This window comes from Heloderma suspectum, chromosome 5 (assembly GCF_057233095.1).
Source record: "Heloderma suspectum isolate Gila_16-S chromosome 5, 16-S_ref, whole genome shotgun sequence".
Taxonomy (NCBI): Eukaryota; Metazoa; Chordata; class Lepidosauria; order Squamata; family Helodermatidae; genus Heloderma; species Heloderma suspectum.
This window is the reverse complement of record NC_139462.1, coordinates 101,119,691-101,141,681: the sequence shown is the minus strand read 5'-3', so window position 1 is coordinate 101,141,681 and position 21,991 is coordinate 101,119,691. Positions and strand designations below refer to the sequence as shown.

At 44.2% G+C, this 21,991-nt stretch overlaps 1 protein-coding gene across 7 annotated transcripts in view; it reads left to right on the top strand.

Annotated features, from left to right (window-relative positions):
• The first annotated feature begins 2,071 nt into the window (after nt 1-2,071).
• The window catches only part of SLC30A9 (solute carrier family 30 member 9), a 46,765-nt gene continuing 26,845 nt past the window's right edge, over nt 2,072-21,991 (top strand). For 2 of the 7 annotated variants that reach the window (XM_084856878.1, XM_084856876.1), the window contains exons 1-9: nt 2,199-2,458; nt 6,726-6,899; nt 14,920-14,976; nt 16,414-16,513; nt 17,373-17,465; nt 18,271-18,353; nt 18,896-18,954; nt 20,312-20,379; nt 21,683-21,785. In XM_084856878.1, coding sequence (XP_084713004.1) covers nt 2,341-2,458; nt 6,726-6,899; nt 14,920-14,976; nt 16,414-16,513; nt 17,373-17,465; nt 18,271-18,353; nt 18,896-18,954; nt 20,312-20,379; nt 21,683-21,785 — 855 coding nt within the window. In that variant the 5' untranslated portion in view covers nt 2,199-2,340. Of the gene's footprint in view, nt 2,668-6,725; nt 6,900-14,919; nt 14,977-16,049; nt 16,138-16,413; nt 16,514-17,372; nt 17,466-18,270; nt 18,354-18,895; nt 18,955-20,311; nt 20,380-21,682; nt 21,786-21,991 lie in introns of all 7 variants that reach the window. The other 5 variants (XM_084856880.1, XM_084856879.1, XM_084856875.1 and 2 more) reach the window with 4 other exon arrangements.

Below are 21,991 nucleotides of genomic sequence, written 5' to 3'. Positions count from 1 at the left end.
CTAATGGCAGAAAGCGAAGAGGATCTCAAGAGCCTCTTGTTGAGGGTGAAAGAGGAGAGTGCAAAAGCTAGTTTGAAACTCAACATTAAAAAAACTCAGATCATGGCATCTGGCCCCATCACTTCCTGGCATATAGAAGGGGAAGAAATGGAAGCAGTGACAGATTTTACTTTCTTGGGCTCCAAGATCACCGCAGACGGTGACTGTAGCCATGAAATTAAAAGACGCTTGCTCCTTGGGAGGAAAGCTATGGCAAACCTAGACAGCGTAGTAAGAAGCAGAGACATCACCTTGCCGACAAAGGTCCATCTAATCAAAGCTATGGTTTTCCCAGTAGTAATGTATGGCTGTGAGAGCTGGACTATAAGGAAGGCTGAGCGCCGAAGAATTGATGCTTTCGAACTGTGTTGCTGGAGAAGACTCTTACGAGTGCCCTGGACTGCAAGGAGGTCAAATCAGTCCATCCTAAAGGAAATCAACCCTGACTGCTCATTGGAAGGACAGATACTGAAGCTGAAGCTCCAATATTTTGGCCATCTAATGCAAAGAGAAAACTCCCTGGAAAAGACCCTGATGCTGGGAAAGACTGAAGGCAAAAGGAGAAGGGGACGGCAGAGGATGAGATGGCTAGATAGCATCACGGATGCAATGAATATGAACTTGAGCACGCTCCGGGAGACAGCGCAGGACAGGAAGGCCTGGCGTGCTATGGTCCATGGGGTCACGAAGGGTCGGACACGACTGAATGACTGAACAACAACAGGTTAAAGTCCACAGGTATTAGGCTGGGTCTTGGATGGTTGGCAACTGTGGCAGAGACAACCACATTCTGAAGGGGCAAGCTGTGGTTGGCTCAGAGGACCTGGAACAAGAGAACAGGTGGGAAAGCAAGGTCCATAGCAAGATTCTCAGGACCATGGACAGTTTCTGGGCAGTGGACAATTTGTTCTGCTGAAGGCCAGAATCAAGTGAGCTCACATGTTCTTTGCTGGTTTGATGATTGCTAAAGCCTCTGTTGAATGGCCTCCAATTGCTCCTGTTGCCTCCTCCAATGGGGATCTCAAGAGGAGCGATCAGTCTCACATTTGGTAGCTAGATTCCAGATCTCCCCAAAAGGTCTGTCGGGACAGCCTTCCACAATGTGATCCCCTCCAGATGTTTTGGACTTTAACACCCATCAGCCCTAGCTAGCATGGCCAATGATCTGGAATGCTGGGAGTTGTCCGGCAATGTGTCCTGCTTCTCTGAGTAGTCTTCAGGATGTTCCCTTCATGCTGTCTGCCCAGCAGAATCAGGAGTTTATCCAACCAGAACTGACCCTGTGGCAGCTCTACACATACCTCTCTAAAGGGGTTAAACATAAATCTCTGATCCAGCGTGCAGCGATGTGAATGGTTAACCACAGTGAGCAACTTAATGAATTCCACATCTACCAACAATGAATGTAGGTTTACTACCTGCTCATATTTACTGTGAAATGAATTACTGGATCGTAATTAAAATAAACAGCATAAAATGCACATGCTGCAATGAGCTGCAATGAACTCTGAGCAAATGTTTTTCTTGTGATGGCCAGCCGGGTTTTCTCTGAAGTATGTTACAGTGGGATTTATTCCAAAATTATAGCATTATCCTATGCATTCGTATTCAATAGTTCCACTGCGTTCAATAGGAGTTACTCCCGGGTAAATGCTCACAGGACCTCAGACTACCAGCCCAATCCTACACATGGGTTTACTCTGAGGTGCCTACTGCTGAGTTCAGTAGGGCTCCACGCGCAGAGAATTGCAGCCCGAGGAGTTCTAAACCAATTCGGGCTGTTCAGAGGTTTACACCCCCGCATGCGCATCGGGTACCCCCTCGGCTTTACCGGAGGCCTGGTCTACACACGCCCCAACACGACGACTCTATAGCGGGCTGTACCATTCAGACTGCAGGTGGGGCAAACCCATTTTTGAGCAGCCCCCGGCGTTAAACGCTCCCGCACCGCGAGACCGGGGGAGGCTGCGCACAGCCGGCCGCGCACTCCCTCGTCCCTGGAGGAGGAGGGGCTCACAGCCCCACCTCTTCGCTTGTCCGGGAGCGCATGCGTACTGGTGCCTGCAAGCGGCCCCGGGGAGGACAGAGCATAGATGCGATGAGGCCAGAGTGGCCAGAGTTCCGCTGCACTTCCGGATCCTGTGGCCCCGCCTTCGGCCGATGGAGCCCGCTGCGGAGCCGGCAGCCGGCTCGGGCTGGGCGAGTCCGTGAGAGGCGGGTCCCGCCCGCCCCCTCTTTCCCCTCGTCCCGCGCCCCTGCCGCAGCCAGCGGAGGCGGCGCCAGTCGTCCGAGAGCAGGAGGATGCTGCCGGCTCTGGCCGCCCAGCGCAGGGGATGGGGCTGCTTTTATCAGCTCCATCTGCTGCGGCGGAGGGGCCGGTGCCCGGCGGGGGTCCCGATCGCCGGGGCGGGCTGCCACGGTGAGTGGGGCAGGAGGAATATTCGGCGGTAGGCGCCCCCGGATCACATCTGCACCACTCTCCCAGTCCGGCGGACCCCAGTCTCCCCGCACCTTCGGGTAGTGGTGAGGACTAGAAACGTAACATTTCTCAACAGGGCAAAATGTGCTGTTCTTCCAGCAGGAGTGTAGAAGTCAAGAGCATAAGACCTGGAGTCAGGTCGGCCTTAGGCAAGTCGCTATTAATGTTAACTGGTCAGAATGGGACATGCTGTAAGTCCTTTGGCCTTAACCACAAATCTGTAACATGGAATATAATACTGGCCTACCTTACAGGGTTGTTTTAAGCATTATTGAGATAACGTTTGTGAAGTACTTTGAACTCTTGTGGGGAAGATGTTACTTTACATTGCTTGTGCTTTACTAACCAAAGGCCCATTGCCATGACTGGTGGTGGTGGTGGTGGTGTGTGTAGAGGAAGGACCTTTGGGCCCCCTGTCCATCCAGTGTTTGGAATGGAGACAGAGAGGGCTGTAACGACACCCCCCCCCCCCCCGTACAATGTTTTACTTTCTCCTGGACAGGCATGAATGGCAGCCTTTCACTTTTGTGGGAGTGATGGACTGTGAGGCTGTACGTGCTCCATCTGCCTGGTGACCACAACCACTGGGAGCCAAGCCTGCTCCTGTTGGCAGAGTACAACCTCTCCATCTGCACAGCAGCATCCCGAATCCTGTTTCTTGATCCTGCTATACAGCAGGGATGGGCAGATGTCAGGCCTCTGAGATCTGCTTTGTTCTTTCCTCACAGGCTACCAACCGGAGTCAGGTGCTAAATAGTGGCTCAGGGCAGACATACAGCTAGTACACATACGGGCAAGCTGGGCTACTCTCTGTGCAGCCCACAGGGAAGCAGGGATCTGGATCTCTTGTGGGAGGAGGGGGAGATGCTTTAACTTTGCTCCCCTCCCAGCGATCGTGATGCAGATATTGCTGTTTCCTGCTGCTAATAGCTTTAACTTTGCCCTCACTCAGCAATCTGGATCAAGATTGCTGAAGCAGAGTGGGAAGCTTTAAACTCCCCCATCCCAGTGATCAGGGATCATCACCTGATCTCAGCGGGCAGGGAGGGGAAGTTTAAACCTCCCCATTTCTGCAAACTGAGGTGTGGGTGAAGGGAAGAGTTTGTGTGTTCGAGACCTTCTGTATGCAAAGCATGTGTTCTGGCACTGAACGATGGCATTCTCCCTGTGCCGTTCCAGCCATTAGCTGTGCTACTCTACAGAACTAATACCTTCTAGATCAGGGGTGGGAAGGAAGTAGAACTCCATGCTGGCAGGGAGTTGGAGTCCAAAACATCTGGAGATCTCCCTTCTGCCCACCCCTGCTTCTAAACACAGTGGGCAGGATCCTTCCCTGGGCAGATGCAGCACCAGTGCACAGAGGAGTCCTGTGGGCCTCAGCAGAGCTGTGTTCCCCCCACTCACACCCCCCTTGGTTCTTTGAGCCAGCGGAGGGGACAGGAGGCCCATACTCATTCCCGATTCCCTTCTGCCTGCCCCTGATCTAGATCAGGCTTCCCCAGCCTGGTGCTCTCTAGATGTTTTGGTGTACAAATCCCATCATCCCTGACCATAGGCTCTGCTGACTGGGGCTGATGGGAATTGTAGTCTCAAACATGTTGGGGGTGCCAAGTTAGGGAAGGCTGTCCTAGATAGTCTCTAATGTCTCTGATCATATCCTTGCAAAACTCGGTGTGTTCACTAGCCAGCATAGCTGCATTTTTACCACACAGCACTTAGTTAGATGAGTTCATGCGCCTGCTGTCTTGCATAGTATAGCCCCCTCAAATGATTACACCACCTCCAATGCCACTGGAGGCAGAGGGGTTGCTTGATTAAAGCAGCCCCATTCAAAAGCTGTGATTTCAATAAGGACATACCACATTGTGTGCTAAATTTTAATATGGGGTGCATTTTTTCACAGGGGGATTGCTTTTAAGCCCGCAGCCATCTTGAGGTGATACAGTGGTGTGAAAGGACTATCGTGTCAGATCACAGATGTTTAAATCAGCCCTTTTCTCACTCTGAGGGCTTCCCTTTTTGCTAATCACACTTTAGCAATTAGTTACAGGGAGGGCAGTGGTGAAACCAAAATCTCACTTGTGTGTATTTTATTTAGATGGATACTTATTTAAAGCTGACAATTCCTTATCCCTGTGGTTGAGCTCCAACAACAAATTATAATTCCAGTTTAAAAGTCCAGGCTGGTGGCAGTCCCACATCTGGGCAAACCCCTTGCTTTACTATTTCCAAGACCCACAGCCCCAGTGCCCTCTAACCTTAACTGACTTCTTTTGTAACGCTACACATCTTTATTAACTTGCATTCCTGAAGAGTCTTATGCTGGTTGTTAATGCTCCTCTCTGCCCTATGTTATTCCATACTCATGTAGCATGTATGACCTGGTTCACGCGTCACGGCAGCAATTCCTGCAGGAATAAGTGGAGCGCTCAAGCTGCATGCGCATTGTTTCCACTTTTAATTAACAACACTGGCTTGTTTCGTGATGTGCAAACTCAGAAACTCTGAGTTGTTTATGGGTTAAACAACCCAGAGCTACCCCAACAGTTGCCCATGGTTTGTTGTTGGGTTAACTCTGGGTTGTTTAATGCATAAACAACCGAGAGTTTCTGCGTTTGCACATCATGAAACAACCCAGGGTTGTTAATTAAAAGCGGAAATAACGAGCGTGCAGTTCACGCACTTCACTCGTCCCTGCAAATCCTGGGTCAAACAGTCTAGGAATTTCCGCCGTGACGTGCATTTCTTCATTTCTTCTTGGTCTTTTATGAGCTTCTGTGTTTCTGCTGTTTGCTGGTGCTCGTCTGACAAGGAGAGATATATAGAAGGACAGCTTGACAGCTCTTTTGTGCCATGACTCCTTGAAATAATGTGTTGGCAGTTCTTAAAAACTAGCTAGTTTCAGTCAAATTCAGAATCCCCATTAACTTCTTTTTGCTCTGGTTCTCTTAAGTCCATAATAATACCCCTGCCTTGCAACTAAGTCCAAAACGATTATTAGCCCACACAGATTTGTAGACGCCTGCCTGTGCAACACATGCCAGTGCTAATTATTTGGGGCACATCGACTGCCTGAAAGGAAAAGAGCCATCCCTCTTTGAGCCCATTAAAAGCATCTGTGCCCGAATGTCTATAGGTATACATTACTTATCAGCGGTGACTGGCAAGTGGCTATTTGCAGATCTCTAATGCCTTCTGTATTGGCCAGTAGGGCTTATTGTAGCAGCAGCTAATCTCAAAGTAGCCTGTTAGTAAGCATTATAAGGTATTCTTTGTTTACTGTGTGTGGAATTTTCAGAACTGTATGGGCCTAAAAATAGTTGAATAGTTGAAGCATGAATAGTTGAGAGAAATAACAATGGCCTTGGAACCTGTTGGAGAAATATTTTAGTTTTTTCACAGAGTGCTTAATGCAGTGATAACACTTATTCTATCCTAGTTATTTGAGAGACCCATAAGTGTGCGAACACTTATTTAGGTTCTCTGGTCTTTTCCCTTTCACTCTGCTGCCTTTTTTCTGTTATTTTTTATGATATAAATTCTATACACTCAGTATTTATATTCAGTCCTTAATTTTGATCCTATATAGCAGCCTCCTCCAGTTGGGTGCCCTTCAGATGTGTTTGATTACAATGTTCATCATCCCCAGCCAGCATGGGGATTTGGGGCAAAATCCAACATAAGTCCTACTTAGAGTAGACTTACTGAAATGAATGTGACAAGTTAGTCATGACTAAAGTCCTATCCATTTCAGTGGGTCTACTTTAAGTAAGACTTGCGTTGGATTTTACTCTTGCAGTCTACTCACCTGGAGAGCACCAGGTTGGGGGAGGCTGCTAGATACAAACAAATATAATTAGCTCATGCTCAAAATGTCCAGTGTTGCTAGTTGAGCTGATCTGTGTTGATTCTAGCTGATGTCCAATTTGGGGGGTGGAAATCGGTGTCGCTTTGTATTTTCCCTTCCCATAACAGTCTATAGCTGGTCATTTATTCATGATCATGGTATTCCAGATCTTCCTCTTCCATTGATCAACTATCAGCATTGTAGCTGTTGTCCAGACTTTTGCCAGTTGTATCTGTGCAGCAGTTAACATATGTGTAACCATGATAGTATGATCTCTTCCCACCTGGTCTTTTAATGTTCCCCAAGAGACTTTACTGTCTTATAAAAGTATCAGCAAGTTTTCTTTCCTGTTTCCTTCAGGATGGCAGATGCCCATTAAACTTGGAAGCCTTTTGCCCATACTGCCAGGTCGCTGTATGCCTGTTTATTCAAGGCAAGTAAGAGTTTATACCTCTGATGGTCAGAAGAATAGCACAGGAGCACAAGATGCAAGTTCCTCAACCCCTGAAGGCAGCGTGCCCAAAACAGCAACAGGTAATCCTGCCTTGGCTTAGCCTTTCCTTTCAAGCCTTAGTGATGTTGTATTGCAGTGTTTTAGTAGAGTTGCCAGCTTGCAACCCAGAGATTTCTTCGGTTGCAATCTTTAATCCTCCAGCCCAGGTTCTCACTAGGTCTGTCGTCATGTTTTGTAGAGATTAATTTGCAAATGTGATTACCACATTTCCGGTTCTGAGAATCGAGTGTCTTATCCAGTGGAGGTCAAAATAACTGAATGGTTCTTGAGACATTTTGGAGTAACTTGCACATTTACTTTATTTGCAAATGTGATTACCACATTTCCGGTTCTGAGAATCAAGTGTCTTATCCAGCGGAGATCAAAATAACTGAATGGTTCTTGAGACATTTTGGAGTAACTTGCACATTTACTTTATGAGTTAACTGAAATGATTTCACGTGAGGCGGTTAAGCAACTGGCTGATGTTGAATCTCAGCTTGATTTCAAGATGACTGTCAAGGGGAAACAAAAGCTTCTAAAGCTGTGCTTTAAGTATTACTATGTGGCAGGTTGACTGAAAATAGGAATTCCAGAATCCCTAACTATTCTGACGTTCAGGTTCTAAGGGCACAGTCTTAATGCATGTTTGGACAGAAAAAAGTCCTACAACTCCCAGCATTCCCCAGCCAGCCAGCCATGCTAAATATGTTTATTTGGAATTAAAGCCTGTTGATTTCTGTTATTGTAGTCCTGGTCTAGATTAACTATTGTAAGGCAGTTTTTATTAAAGGTGAAATGGTAGGTAAAGCCCATGGTTTTCAAACTGTGTTTTATTTCTTTATTTACAAAATTGATAAACTGCTCTATATCTAAAAAAGATTCCTGAGCAGTAAACAGTAAAGAAAAAGATCACAAGAGAATAAAAATACTTAAAATCAATGTATATTGACGGAACCATGGCTAGCCAATCAGAAAAAGCTTGTTTAAATAAAAATGTTTTTAGCAGACTCCGGAAACAACAACGTTGGTGCCTGCTTGACATCAGCTGGTGGGGAGTTCCACAGAGAGGGAGCCAGTACTCTAAAAGCTCTGCTTCAAGCTGACTCTGAAGAGACCTCAGGTCCATTTGGAACCACCAGGAGTGTCCCATCTGATGATCTCAATGGCTGGGCAGGCAGATAAGGGAGAAGGCGCCCTCTCACATACCCCAGTCCCAAGTTGTTTAGGCTTTATACACCAATAACAAAGCCTTAAGCCTGGCCTGGTAGCAAGTAGGCAGCCAATGCCGTTCTCTCAGTAAAGGCGTTACGTGCCAAAAAGGGGCAGCTCCTGACAACACCTGAGCAGCTGCATTCTGCTCTAACTGCAGCTTCCAGATCAGCCTTAAGGGCAGCCCTACATAGAGCTCATTGCAGTAATCCAGTCTTGAGGTTATCAGCCCCTGTAGCACACTGGCCAAACTATCCCCGCCCAGGGTAGAAGGCTGGTAAAAGGCATCTCTTGCTTCTTTGAACGGGGAAGGCACAAAGCAATTCACACTAGGTAGCGTAGCAAACTGCCTTATGCTGAGTCAGGTCATTGGTCCATCTAGCTCAGAACTGTCTACACTGACTGGCGGCAGCACTCCATGGTTTCAGAGGGGGGTCTTTCCCAGCCATACTTGAAGATGCCAGGGATTGAACTTGGGACCTTCCTTTTGCAACACGTGGGCTCTACCAATGTGCTATGGTTTTTCCCATAAGGTTCTCTGAGTCTCTCTTTTTCCATTGCAGAATATTAATATTCTGTAGAGTGGTTTCAGGCTTTAAACATTAACATCTTGAAGGTTGCTTGACCCAGAGATCAGCTGGTCTGTGATTGAATAGGTCAGATTTCTCTTCATTCTACCACCGTGTTTTTGTCAAGCCTCCAGGCCACTGTTGTGTACTCTTTAAAGGGTGCACAATGCTGCTTGAATCTTCAATAGTAAATCTTGACATTTGGTAGGTGATTATTTTTCCTGATCAAACTTTATGGTTCAACCTTTTCTTGAATAATGTCACTGAGTTTCTGTTTTACAAGTTCATCCCAATAATAGTCAGTTACTGCTGGCAAGCCTGGGCGAAACTATGATATCAGCATTCAGCCGTCGTCTTATCAGTATAAAACCTGCCAGTTTAGTACAATAAAGACAGGGAGGAAGGGACGGAACGGCATAACTTTTAACCAGCCTTTGATATTGTTGCTCTTGATGAAGAGTCTATTTTGAGTCTAAAAGGTTGCTGCTGTGTATTGGGATAAACAAAAACTTCCATACTCATTAGGTCTTCTCTGTATACATTATAAAATGGAAAACCATTATTCTGAGCTTCTCTCTCTCTCTCTCTCTCTCTCTCTCTCTCTCGGAAATAAAGTAAATTATGCCTATCCATTTTCTGTTAAGGCAGTAACTAATTGCTTGACTTAAAAATAAGTTGTATAGACCATGAGTACTTTAATACTTAACTTTTGAATAATTCATATCACACACCAACCCTTTTTATTAATAAAAACACAGACCATGTTGTAGTACTGTTGAGTTCAGAGCACTAATCCTAATTTCTTCAGTTTCAGTAAAATTAGTTTCTGTTTACTGGTAGCGGATGTATGGCAAGCATCCAGATCTAGAGAATAAAGCAGAACTATATTAGCTCTTGTTACTGAAGTCATAAGAACTTAATTCTGTTGATGCACTTAATTAGGACAGAGATGTGCAAAGGAAAAACATGGATTTGTGGTATATCTCTCTCAGTGAAGTCAAGCTTAAAAGTGCTTGGGATGGGGTGGAACATGCCTAGCTGGTAACAGTGTGTTTCAGGGCTGAGGGAATAATCATTTCTGATGTTAAGACTGTAACTGGGTTCACACAACACAACAACCCGTACTCAAGATTGAGTATGGGTTGAACTATGGGTTGTCATTGAACTGTGGGTTGTTGTGCTGTGTGAACCCAGCCGCACTAACAAAACATGTTTTGTTAATCACAAACAACCCATAGTTCACAACCCAACAACAAACCTTGGGTGCTCTTCATGGGTTGTTTGTGGTTAACAAACCATGGTTTGTTATTGCAGCTGGGTTCACACAACACAACAACCCACGGTTCAACAATAACTCACACTCAACCCATACTCAATGTTGAATATGGGTTGTTGTGTTGTGTGAACCCAGCCAGTGAGTGCCATTGTTTATGTAGGCAAAATGGCACCATCCATGCACAAGAGGTATTGGGATTCTCTGGGAAATACCAAGGTTTGCAGAAATACACACAATCTTTAGAAGAAAATCCTAGGCTTACAGACCTGGAAGGGGTGAGGAGAGGCTTTCCCTTATTGGCTGATCCCTTCTTTGCAAAGATTCCTCAACACAGAATCATGATAGGTTGCCACCAGGCAGGTTAAACCTCCTGAAACATCTAGCTGCTTGGGGCAATTCTAAGCCATTCTGCCAAAGACCCCTCTCTTTAACCCAGCTTTAGGAAAAAATAAAAAGGAAGGCACTTTGCCCAAAGCCCAGAAGACACAACACTTCACAGAACCTTGTAAATTATCCTGAGAACAAAAAGAGCAGCTTTGCAACTGTGCAGTTCTGCGTGTGGGGGAGGTTTTAGTAAGAAATTCCCTTATTAAAAAACCCCCACAGCCAAATGTCCAGATATTAGAAAGTTTATTTGGGGGAAAAAGGAGGGAGGAAGGGAAGTACTAAGTAAAACAAACACACACACATGCACTATTCCAAAAAAAAAAAAAAAGTTAAGTCGATCCCTTAGCAGAGACAGACTGTTTTTTCAAGTGATGAAATAAGCTCAATTTCTGATGTCAGTAGTCTAGCCAATCAGTGAGAGAATTATTTATAGCAGGGGTCCACAAATTATGTCCAGACTTAGTAGCAAAAAAATATTTCTACTAACCTGCAAGAATATAGTAAAACTGTCTCTAAACACATGCAGATTGCATTTCCCTTTCCACCCAGCAAGTAGCAGCTTGTCCCTCCCATAGATTTAAGAAGAAGGGCTAATAGCACAGATGGCATTGTTCCCCATCAGCCTGTGTCCCCTGCAGGTCTCTTTCTGAAAATTAAATATTGCCTCAACTTCCCTGGCAAGCTCCAGCACTGCAAGCATCTGTTTCAAAACCAGGGTTAAAAAGGGCTAGGAAATTTCAGTCTTTCCCTCCCAAAGAAATCCACTCCAGGTTTTTCTTCCTTCCCTACAGCAGCTCCCCTTCATAACCTAATGTTTTTGTTGTTGTTTTGTTTCTTAGCTTAAATGGCTTCCAGAGAACAAAACAAAGGAAGTTGGTCTCTCTCCTCTCCCTTTCTTTCCTGTGTGGAAAGGGGAAATGAAAGAGAAGCCAGTTACAAATAAGGCTGGGGAATGGAGAAAGGCTACAGAAGTAGACATGCAGAGGGAAGGAAGCAGTTCAGGGAATTAAAAGGGAGTCTTGAAATTGCCTTCTGCCTTCTCCTATCCAGGCATTCAATCGATTTACAAAGTAAACCTTCCTGTTCTTAAAAAAATCTACCTGCAATTGGAATGAAGCGGCAGGAGCTTGTTCACTGGGAGGTATTTGGAAAAAATATATTCTCAACTTTTGGGGGTGCAAAGGTTCGTTAGCTGCTGAGTTCCATAAGAAGGGTAGTGCTGAGGGAGGGAAACAAAAGAAACCGTGTAGGACAAGGTGGCCAATTTGTGGCCCTTCAGATGTTTTAGCCTACAGTTCCCATGATCCCTCACTATTGGCTATGTTGGCTAGGGCTGGTGGGAGTTGTAGACCAAAAATCTGAAGGGCCACAAGTTGCCCACCCTGGTGTATGGGAAGCTGCTTTGCACATTGAAAGGGAGATAAACTAAAACTCAGTACTGAGCAGCAAAAGAGGGAGATTGGAAATGGTGTGGCCAGCCCTGCCTCCCTCCTCAGCCCACCAATCATATCTGCAGTAACAAAGGGAGGGGAAAGGGAAGAAAAAGATTACCCTCTGGATGTATATTGTGGCTGGTATGCTATGAATATTTCTTCCAGTTTCAGATAGAAGTACTTCAGTGAGAATAGATGTTTGAGAGGGGAAACATCTACATCTTAATTTTTATGAATGAAGGTATCCAGAATCCCATATGTTTGTTAAAAGTCCTTTGTGTGATAGCTTTCTTTCTGTTCTTGGTGACATGCAGGGATCTTTACATTCAGCTTCCACTAAAATGTTTTAGCATATGCCTTTGGAACATGGATAATTACACTTATTCTGATAAACCTTGAAATATGTTTCCAAATGCTTATTAGCGAAGTTTTTTTGTATAAAATATGAATTAGAATTATCTTTGTGTTTTTGTTGCTGTTCTTTAAATCAAAATTGTTCATGTAAGAACTGGTCAAGTCGACGTGTTGCTGACATAAGGCAGGTTACACTTGTGTGTACCTTACTTGATTTATCATTGCTTGTATACGCAATATGATGACTCTCAGCTGAATGTGTGAATTGACTCCATTGAAAAGAACTGTGATATTAAAAGTAATCAAATCATGAGGATGTGTGTGTGGATCAATGTCTTGACTGGTCTGTCTCAGGCGTAAAATAATGCCTAGGTTTTTTGGCTCTGCTTGCAAGCAAATCATGATGAATCTTTGGGTGATAGCTCTAAGTTTATTGATCTGGAAAGGAGTAATGACCTGAAGACAGCATAGATTTCCTGTACATTTTTCCAGATCAAATAGGTTTTGCATGCCCCCCTGATTCTTCCAATGTTTGATACTTGGAAAATCTCCAAAGCTTTAGCTTGAGGATCTACAAAAATACTATAAGATCTCTTTAGCTGAGCTGGCTTTCAGTTGCTGTGATTAAGCTGGCATGGGTGGATTTAGTATTGGTATATTTAGCAGATACTTGCATTCTGTGTCTTTTCCCCCCGGATTTTAAATAAAATCAATTAAACTGCAGAATACAAGTACCTCTTGTCACCTGCCCCAAACTTTCATGATGGACACTACCTGTCATGTTAAGTAGGTGCCCTTTAGATGTTAGAACAACAGGGGCCCTATTCAGGCATTCTGTACCTGAATAGGGCAAATACAAGATGAAAGGGAGTGCACCAGACCCTCCGCCCCTCTTCTTCATCACATCTGTCGCCCTCTACTTGTAGTGGATGACTGTCTGAAGAGGAAAGCTTGCTTTATCTGTGGAGAGTTTCCACGAGTAGAGGGCGATAGATGCGACAAAGGAGAGGGCTGGGACTAGCATGCTCCCTCGCATCATGTCACATGTTTGCCCTATTTGGGTACAGAATGCCTGAATAGTGTCAGAACTGCTTCTTCGTAGGTTCTTCCCAGAGCACTGGTGTAACATTCCAAAGTGTGCCACCATGTGTGGGACCGATCATACTGGCCCATCCCAAGCAATTGTTGCCTGGTTGGGGTTGAAAACCTTCACAATTGGCACTGCCCCTGTGGTGGCAGGCATTTAAACATTACAGCAGTGCTGTGTGATGAATCCATGGGAAAGTGACTCCTTTATTGCTGTAACATCTAAAGGGAACTGCTCCTGTACTATACATGATGCTAACATAGGGCTGCCACAGAAAATGGTAGTGCCGCTTCAAGTTCTTCCTGTCCTCTCCTTATTACATGTAGTCATATTTACTTGTGTCATGTCCCCATAACCGTTCCACATCATTGGCTGCTGCTGTTGGGGGAAGGGAAACAGTGTAAGTAAGTTTGCCTAGACATAATTGGTACAGGGCAGGGAGAACTCGACACAGGGCTACTGTTTTTAGCTGCAGATTGAGTACAGTGTTGAGTACTTCTGCCCTCAGATTATATGTAAATGTATTGGCCCCAGGCGCGTAGCCAAGTCATTTGTAGTGTAGAGGGGCCTAGAGATCCATAATGCTTGCTTAAGTTCATTATTGGTGCAGTTCCCATGCTAGTAAGCCTCTGAGCATGTGCAGATGAGTCAAAAGGCCGATAACAGCCTTCTCAGCGCATTCCTTACTAATGAGTAGAAAGCCTTATCGAGCACTCTGCCTGGGAAGTGAAGTTTGTTCACAGGGGGCTGTGCTTGAGAACCAAACACTTCTAGCTTATGCTGGGAATGAACGCAAGGGGGGCTTGCTAGTGTTGTGCTGCCTCATGGCTGACATGTAGAGTATAAGACCGATTGTACCCAGTGGCTCGGGGTTCAGAGGAGCTGTCTGATCCAACCATTGGGTACGCCTGAGTTACCCAATAAAGTACTCCTTTTAAGTAAATCTTTGAGTCTAATTTATCACTATCTTGGCACTTCTAACCTAGGAGTTCAGTGCCCACTGCAGGGGCGACACAGTAAGCATCAGAAATGGGCTAACGAATGACTTCTATTCCACTGACATAATGAAAAAAAACTTCTTATCCTAAACTTCAGTCTTTAACTCAAACCCTTAGGGCAGTCTTCCCAACCTGGTGCCCTCCAATGACTATGCTGGCTGGGGATTACGGGGGTTGTAGTCCAACACATCTGGAGGGCACCAGGTTGGGGAAGTCTGTCTTAGGCCATGATCCAAATGGCCATGCAGCAATGGAGCTTTTTCAGTATCTCTCCCCCTTCTCCTACTTGTCATCCAGAAAGCTGCTCCTGAAGGTCAGGTCAGGAAATCATCCAGGGCCAGATTCAACGTGGTACACAAGGAGATGCAGCTTTCTACTTTTACTTTGGGGTGTCCCGGAGTGAGGTTGAATCAAGGCTTACATGACACATGGCAGATCATAAATGTTCAGTTACGGTTCTCATTTTGAAGTTTTTGTTGAAGTGTCCTTTGATTCATAAAACTCTTTGAAAACCAGCTGTCACGTTCTTTAAATTCTTTCAAACATAGTAAAATGTGAAATTTAAGTGGTGGACCAACATTTGAATTATTATTTTGAACAATGATTGCATTTTCAAATATCAGTATTAGCAAGATACTTTAAAAAAAAAACCAAGGTACAGTATGTAATAAATGTGGTCCAAGCAGCTTTCTGTTTTACTCTTGAAAAATAGCCATGTTTTTGTAATTTTTGTTTTGTTTTACAGCCCGAGATGCTAGCAGTCAAATATCAGTTTTGTCACAACAGCCAATTCATGTAAAAGGTAATTGTTATAGCCATAACTTTGCATTGGGGTGTGTGTGCATGGCTGAAGGTATTTGCAAATTCTCTTCAAATGCCATAAATAAAACTGCAGCAGATGCTACGTAAAATGTGAGGTTGCCGCTGAAAACAGAGTGTGATGTCACTCCTTTCAGTCAGGTGCAAAATCTCAAATAAGTCGTTTAAATTTATTTATGTATTACATTTATATCCCACCTTTCTTACATTGTGGAACTAAAGGTGGCTACATCAGGTTCCCAGGTGGTCTCCCTTGCACTGACCCAATCCAGACCTGCGTAGCCTCAGAAAGGTGGCTGCCTCATGTGCCTTCAGGCTATGCCCTGGGACCAATTCATTTATTTATAATTTGGGGATTTATTTCCCCAAATGTTTAGTCTCTGGCCGTGTACACAAAGGGCAAGCCAGGATTCTGGGACATCCTGGCTTACCATGAGCATGATGTTGTGCTGGTGCACACTGCCTGTTTGCTCCTGCTTGGCTGCTCCTGGTAGCACAAGGGGTTAAATAAACCATAAACCGTAAACCAGGTTTGTTCTTGACTTACACATCTGGCTTGTTTGGGAGTAACAAGCCATGATGCTGAGTTTGGGTGACATGCTAAGCAAACCCATTTCTAGTTTGTTTAGCCCAGGGGCGGGCAGCTTCTTTTACTTTGGGGGCCAAGTTGCCCTCTATGGGCTGGTTGACGTCACTGGGCATGGCTGCTGAGAACAGCACAGAGGTCCATGCTTCTCTCAGCAGAGCAAAAGGAACTCAGGCAGCACTGGAAGGAGCGGCTCCTCTAAGCACCGGCTGAATTTGGCACTTCTTTGCACAGCTCTCACAGTCCCTATCAGGGCCGCGTGCAGAATGCCAAAGATTGCTTGGCTGGTGCCTGGAGGAGCAGTTCCTCCCAGCACCAGGTGCATCCCCAGCTTCGCACTCCTCCCATCATCCACATCGAGGCAGTGGATGGCACGCAAAGGATAACTTGACCTGCCCCTGGACGAATGGCTCCTGCTGAGTCCCTGGCTTTGCGTGCTGGCCTCATGCCCTGTTACCTCTGTTCTGCAGATTATCCCCAGCGCGCCTCTCACCCTTTCCACTTGTGCTAGCGTGAGAAGCCAGGTGGGAGCGAATGGGCTTCACATGAAAGTGGCCCGTAAGTATCTGCCTTAATGGATAACTAACTATCCATCTCCAGTAGCTGAGAGTATTATTTAATTTGTCATTTAACTTCTTATTAAGTGTCCCGTTTGCAGCATTTTTGCAATCATTGTGTCGTGCATTTCATTCCTGTGGCAAAACAAAATGTTCACCAATTTCCATTGAATTCAGATAATGTGATTACCTGCAGTTCTGTGTACATTAGCACCTCTCTTATAGAGAGATCATTCAGTGACTTCTGAGGCTGAATGTAATACTTTTTTCTTTAAAGTGAAGGCCGTGCTTAAAAAGAGAGAATATGGACCAAAATACATGAAGAATAATTTCATCACTGGTGTCAGAGCAATAAATGAATTTTGTCTCAAGTCCAGGTATGATCATTTCTGAGTTTAAAAATTAGAATGAAATTCTCTCTGATTTGCTAAAATGTCTTAAACAGCGAGCCAGCAGGAAATGAAAATGGCAATGATGCTATAGATCAGAGATGCCCAACTTCCATCTCAGGGCTTCTCTTCTTTAGCAGACAGTAGTCCAGGGGCTGGTAGTGGTCATTAAGTTGGCACTGTCTAACAAAAAGGGCTTCACAATTCATGGAGAACATTTACACAGGCATAGCACTCTGTATAAATGTGTACATATATAGATTATGTAGAAAATCCAGAAGAGAGATGGTCAGTTCAGATATCGTGCCAAAACACGGATTGCATTAACTATAGTTAAGACCCCTCTTAAGGATGCTTTGAACTTCCAAATCTACAACAAGCTGGGAGGAACCAACCTTCCCTGCACCCCTCTTCTAGAACTATCTCTGAACAAAGAACACGGCCAGGCTGCTGTAGACAACCAAACCTACATTTGTAGACCCATGTTGTCTCTTCTCCCTCCCTTCCCACCCTCCCCCTTGCCTAAATACTCCTGTAGTGCGTGGTTCATGCTACTTGGTGATTTACTAGGATTACACTCTTTGTTGCTTAGCCTATAAATATTTTAAAATGTTCTTCTGAGATGCAAAGAATTTGGTCAATAAATATTTCTGCTTCTTAATACAAGTACAAACTGTATGTTGTAACTAGGGATGCTGTAAAATGGCTGCATGCTGGTAGCCAGCCAGGAAGGTGGTAGCCCAGTGGATAAATTGTGATTATCTTTTACTTTCAGTAAATACCTTCAGGTCTTGTGGCAATTCTATATATATATTCCTTTCAAGAAACTCCTTATGTCTTTCAACAGTGACCTTGATCAGCTCAGGAAAATCAGACGGCGAAGCCCTCATGATGATACAGAAGCTTTTACTGTGTTTTTGAGAACAGATGTGGAGGCCAAGTAAGAGCATCTCTGAAAACAAAATTTGGTTTTGGTTATCCAAAATAATAGTTTTTAATGCCTATCTAATGCCTTCCCATGTAGAGTCTCCCTACCTTTTATAGTTGGTGGTAGGGGCTTCACGATGTTGTCAGGCGTATCCAGGGGTAGTAATGAGACTTCAATCCATATTATTGTCTGAAAGTGAGCTTGATTCAAGAAGGTTTCCATTATCCTTCCAAGCTAGTTGGAGCCTCTAGTTTGGGTTCACCAGCTTGGGTTCAGCTTCAGGCTGGCATCATATTTCCACCTCGGTCTCTATTAAAAATCTCAAGAGGCAGAAAATGAGAGTGCTCGACTTAGGGTGCAATCCTGTCTAGATAGACGGCCGCCTCCAAACTTGGAGGAGACCGCCTATCCAAAGCCACTCAGGAGAAGCACGGGGGGATTTGCCCTGCTTTTTCTGCTAGACAGCCAATTTCGGGTGTGTCATACATGCAGATCTGCTCTCCCCACCCTAGAACGCTCCCAGCCCCGCCCCTTTTCAGCCTCTCCATGCTCCTCTTGTGAGCGCGGAGGACGGTTTCTCTGTGCTCCCTCCAAGGCAGCGCAGATATAGGGGGTGGTCAGTTTTCCAGGAAAACAGTATATCCTATGTCCGTCTAGCCGCTGTCTAGTGGCCATAGGATTGCTTCTTTATTCTCCCTTTATGATCAGAAGCATTAGAAAATGGAAAGTGTATTATTTCATAAAGGATCAGTCATAGGACTGGAAGGAAGCCTTTTCTCTCTTTGATTCTCTCCCTCCCCACCAACCCCCAATACAGGTCTTTAGAAGTCTGGGGAAGTCTGGAAGCTCTTGCTCGAGAAAGAAAAAAGCGTAAAGAAGCAGAAATAGAATACAGAGAAAGTAAGTGTAGAATGCCACAGGAAACCCTTTATAGTTCTGATTGTGAGGGTCACCTAACAAAAAACATGGTGTATTTAATCAATACATGCTGGGTGATACTGCTCGTGGTATTGAAGTCCTCATGAGGAACATGGGGCAGGAATCTTAAAATGTTTGTTTTCAGCTATTGTGGTGAAGATACCCTCCAAGGCCCCTTTCAGCTCTCATGATTCACACATTTACACATACATCAGTAGGAAAAAAGGCATGTTTGTTGGAATGTACACTTGTTGGGAGATCAGCAGCAAATCCCAGCTCCCTGTCATGTATACCTATAGCTCATATAGCTTCATGTGCGTGCACAAAACTTTTTATAAGTATACATAAAGAAGGCAATGTATGCAGCAACTCCACAGCAGCAGCTGTTGAAAAAGATGGCTTGCTCTGGCCTAGATATCCTTTACATAAGATCTGTACACAGCATAGCTTTGTGTTTTGTCAGGGAAAGAGTAGCTACAATTCTGCTTTCTTCCTCCTTTCATCTTGCTAACTTACCTTTGCAGATTTGTTTAGGAACCAAAAGTTGTTGAAAGAATACAAAGACTTCCTAGGAGAAACTAAGGTAAGAGGATTATATTTTTATACCTTGGCTGTGAAATCGTATTCCTTATAGCACATTTCTGGGTATATAGTGCTGTGTGCATGTTGTGATTCTGCAAGAGGACAGAAAAGCAAACTATGTGTTGTTGGGTACAGAGAACTGAGCTTCTGGAGAACCTCTCTTTCTTATGAAAGAAGAGCAAGCTTCTAGATCTTATGGGTGTGAAGATGAACTTGAAAGTGTGTGGGCAGTGACTGTATGAGTATAGTTACCCATCGTGGAGGTTTCTATACTTGCTGTGCCTCTTTTGCGTTTGTTTCTGCATGGAATCCCACATGTGTTGAGTTGCGGAAGAGTTGCTGTCAACAGTAAAGGAGACACATGAAACGTGTAGCGCAGTTCAAATGCTTCCAGTGTGTAAATAGCTGGGACCGTCCTGTTATAAACTGTTGTTTGGTTGCTAGTAAGCCTGCAGTGTCTAGCTCATCAATCTGTTACATCACTTTATTAAAAAAAATTTTTTTTTTCAATGAAAGGTGCCTTCAGCTAATTAGGCAGCAGTTTTGTTTTTTTTAATGTTTATTTTTTTAAGATGGGAAAGAGAACCTGTGTTGGACTCCAAATCCCATAAGCCCCAGGCAATGTGGTCATTAGTTGGGGATGATGGGAGTTGTAGTCTGACAATATCTGGGGGGCCACAGATTTCCCACCCCTCTTTCAATACATGCAGTTACCAAAACCAAGGTGGCAGACCCTGTCTTAGAAGAGGCATTCCTTCCCTCTTTGGCTGGGTTCACATAACACAACAAGCCAGATTATGGGTTGAGTGTGGGTTGTCGTTGAACCGTGGGTTGTTGTTAAATTGTGAGTTGTTGTGTTGTGTGAACCCAGCGGCACTAACAAACTATGGTTTGTTAACCATGAACAACCCACAAAGAGAACCCACCGTTTGTTTTTGGATTGTGAACAATGGGTTGTTTGTGGTTAGCAAACCATGGTTTCTTGGCATGGCTGGGTTCACACAACACAACAACCCATGGTTCAACGACAACCCATACTCAACCCGTACTCTGGCTTGTCATGAACCAGGTCAATGTCTCTTTCTTGCAGGAAGAAATTTCTTTTCTGAGATGTTGGTTGCATCATCTAAAAACGATATGTGCCTTTTCTTCGGATCTGTTGTTTTATTCAAATGTAAATTTATGCAGATTTAATTGATAATCAATTACAACTTGTCTGCATATTTGCTTAAAGTTTCTTTAATTTGGTGTATATCTGTAGTACTTGAAATTATAATTATATAACATTGTACTCTAGGAGGTCACATATATATAAGCATAGCAATGTATTTTAAACTGCATGCTTGTTTTTAATTTAGCCACGGTCCAGAACATCAGCTTTGTTTCTGAGCGGACCAGGAAAAGTTGTGATGGTTGCTATTTGCATGTAAGTTCATTTGTTTCTAAAGTTGGTTTGTTTCATGATGTGTTAAATCTAGAAATTGAAGGCTTATATATACACATGGTGTTCTGACTCTAGAAGTGGATTGAGCAATTATATCCCAGAAAATAGGATTTATACGCTTTTGTGCATATAAAAAGTGAAGCCACCACAGAATGAGAACAAGCCTCATTTAATACAGACTAAAGCAACATCAACAGTTTGCACCATTTCCCCAAGACTATTGGATCATGTAGTGCAGCTATTTCTCATTACTTTAATTTTATTCACTAAGACAATGTTTCTAGTATATTTGCTAGTTGCCTGCATAGCTTAGGCAGCAATATTTTATTTATGGGCCCCCACTCAATTTCTACTTTGTGATTGCAAATTTAATCAATGGTCCAGTGAGATGTAGCTTTCTCAATCTCCTAACCATGATTAGGAGACCAAGAATGTGCTTATAGGCCACAGTTGCAGAACCTTAGGCCTGCGGGCCAAATCTGGCCCTCCAGGGTTTCCCAGATGGACACACTTCTTCCCCTTTCCCCAACAGCTGATCATTTAGGGTTTTCCTGGCTTTTGTGCACCCCCCCAAAAAAAGTTGAAATGCCTTTCTTTAGTTACTGCCAGTAAGAGCTTTAAGCAAAAATATGCTTGCATTTTTGGAGTTTTGGCCCCACCCCCTTTTCATTTGGCCCTGTCCAATTTTGCCTTCGGCCCCACCCATCACTGGAATGTGGCCCCTGAGAGCTTCTTGAATTTGGCTGTCCGGCTGGAAGAGGTTCAACATACCTGTTGTAGACTCATGCGTTTCATCCTTCTCTTCTTGCTCCTACCCTTTCATGGACTAGCATTAATGTCTGCATTGACGATAATCAGATTTCCCCTCTCTTAACCAGAGTTTGAATCCAGGCTTGAAGTAAACTCGAGCATCCTGAGTATGTGGGCATATGGTCAGTGCTCACCAGGGTTTGTGCTGATGCAGACATCATGGTGAAAGCAAACCATGGGAGAGAATAATTTGCATGGGGGAGGACAGATGGAACCTGCAGCATTCTCCCAATATCTGAACCATGGTTTAGAGGTTCAGATGTAAGGCTCCCAGTATCAGAACCCCACCCCACCAACCCCCAAATGCTTTGATACCCGAGTATTTTGGGTTGCTCATTCAATCCCTTTTTCATTTTGTAAGCCTTTGGGCAGGAAATGTGCTGTGTGTCCAGTCTTTGCACAGTACTTCAAAAGCTGCAGGCGCTTTATAGATCATGATGATGGTGATGATGATTTTTTTTTTCTTCATTTCCAGAAATGGCTTGAATTTTTTTTTCAAGCTTCTTGCTTGGGTTTACACGGGTTCTGCAAGCATGTTCTCTGAAGCCATACATTCTTTAGCAGATACTTGCAATCAAGTGAGTATTCTCTTTAGTTGTGCATTTCTGTGTTGGACAATGTAGTGCAGTGGGTCATCAACTTTCAAGCATATTTATTTATGTATGTATTTATTTAATGATATTAATTCTTACATTAATGGGAATCTCTAGGCAATGTACAAAACAAAGATGAAGATCATAGTTAAATATTGTGTAATATGAAGAAGACAAGGGGTTGAATCCAG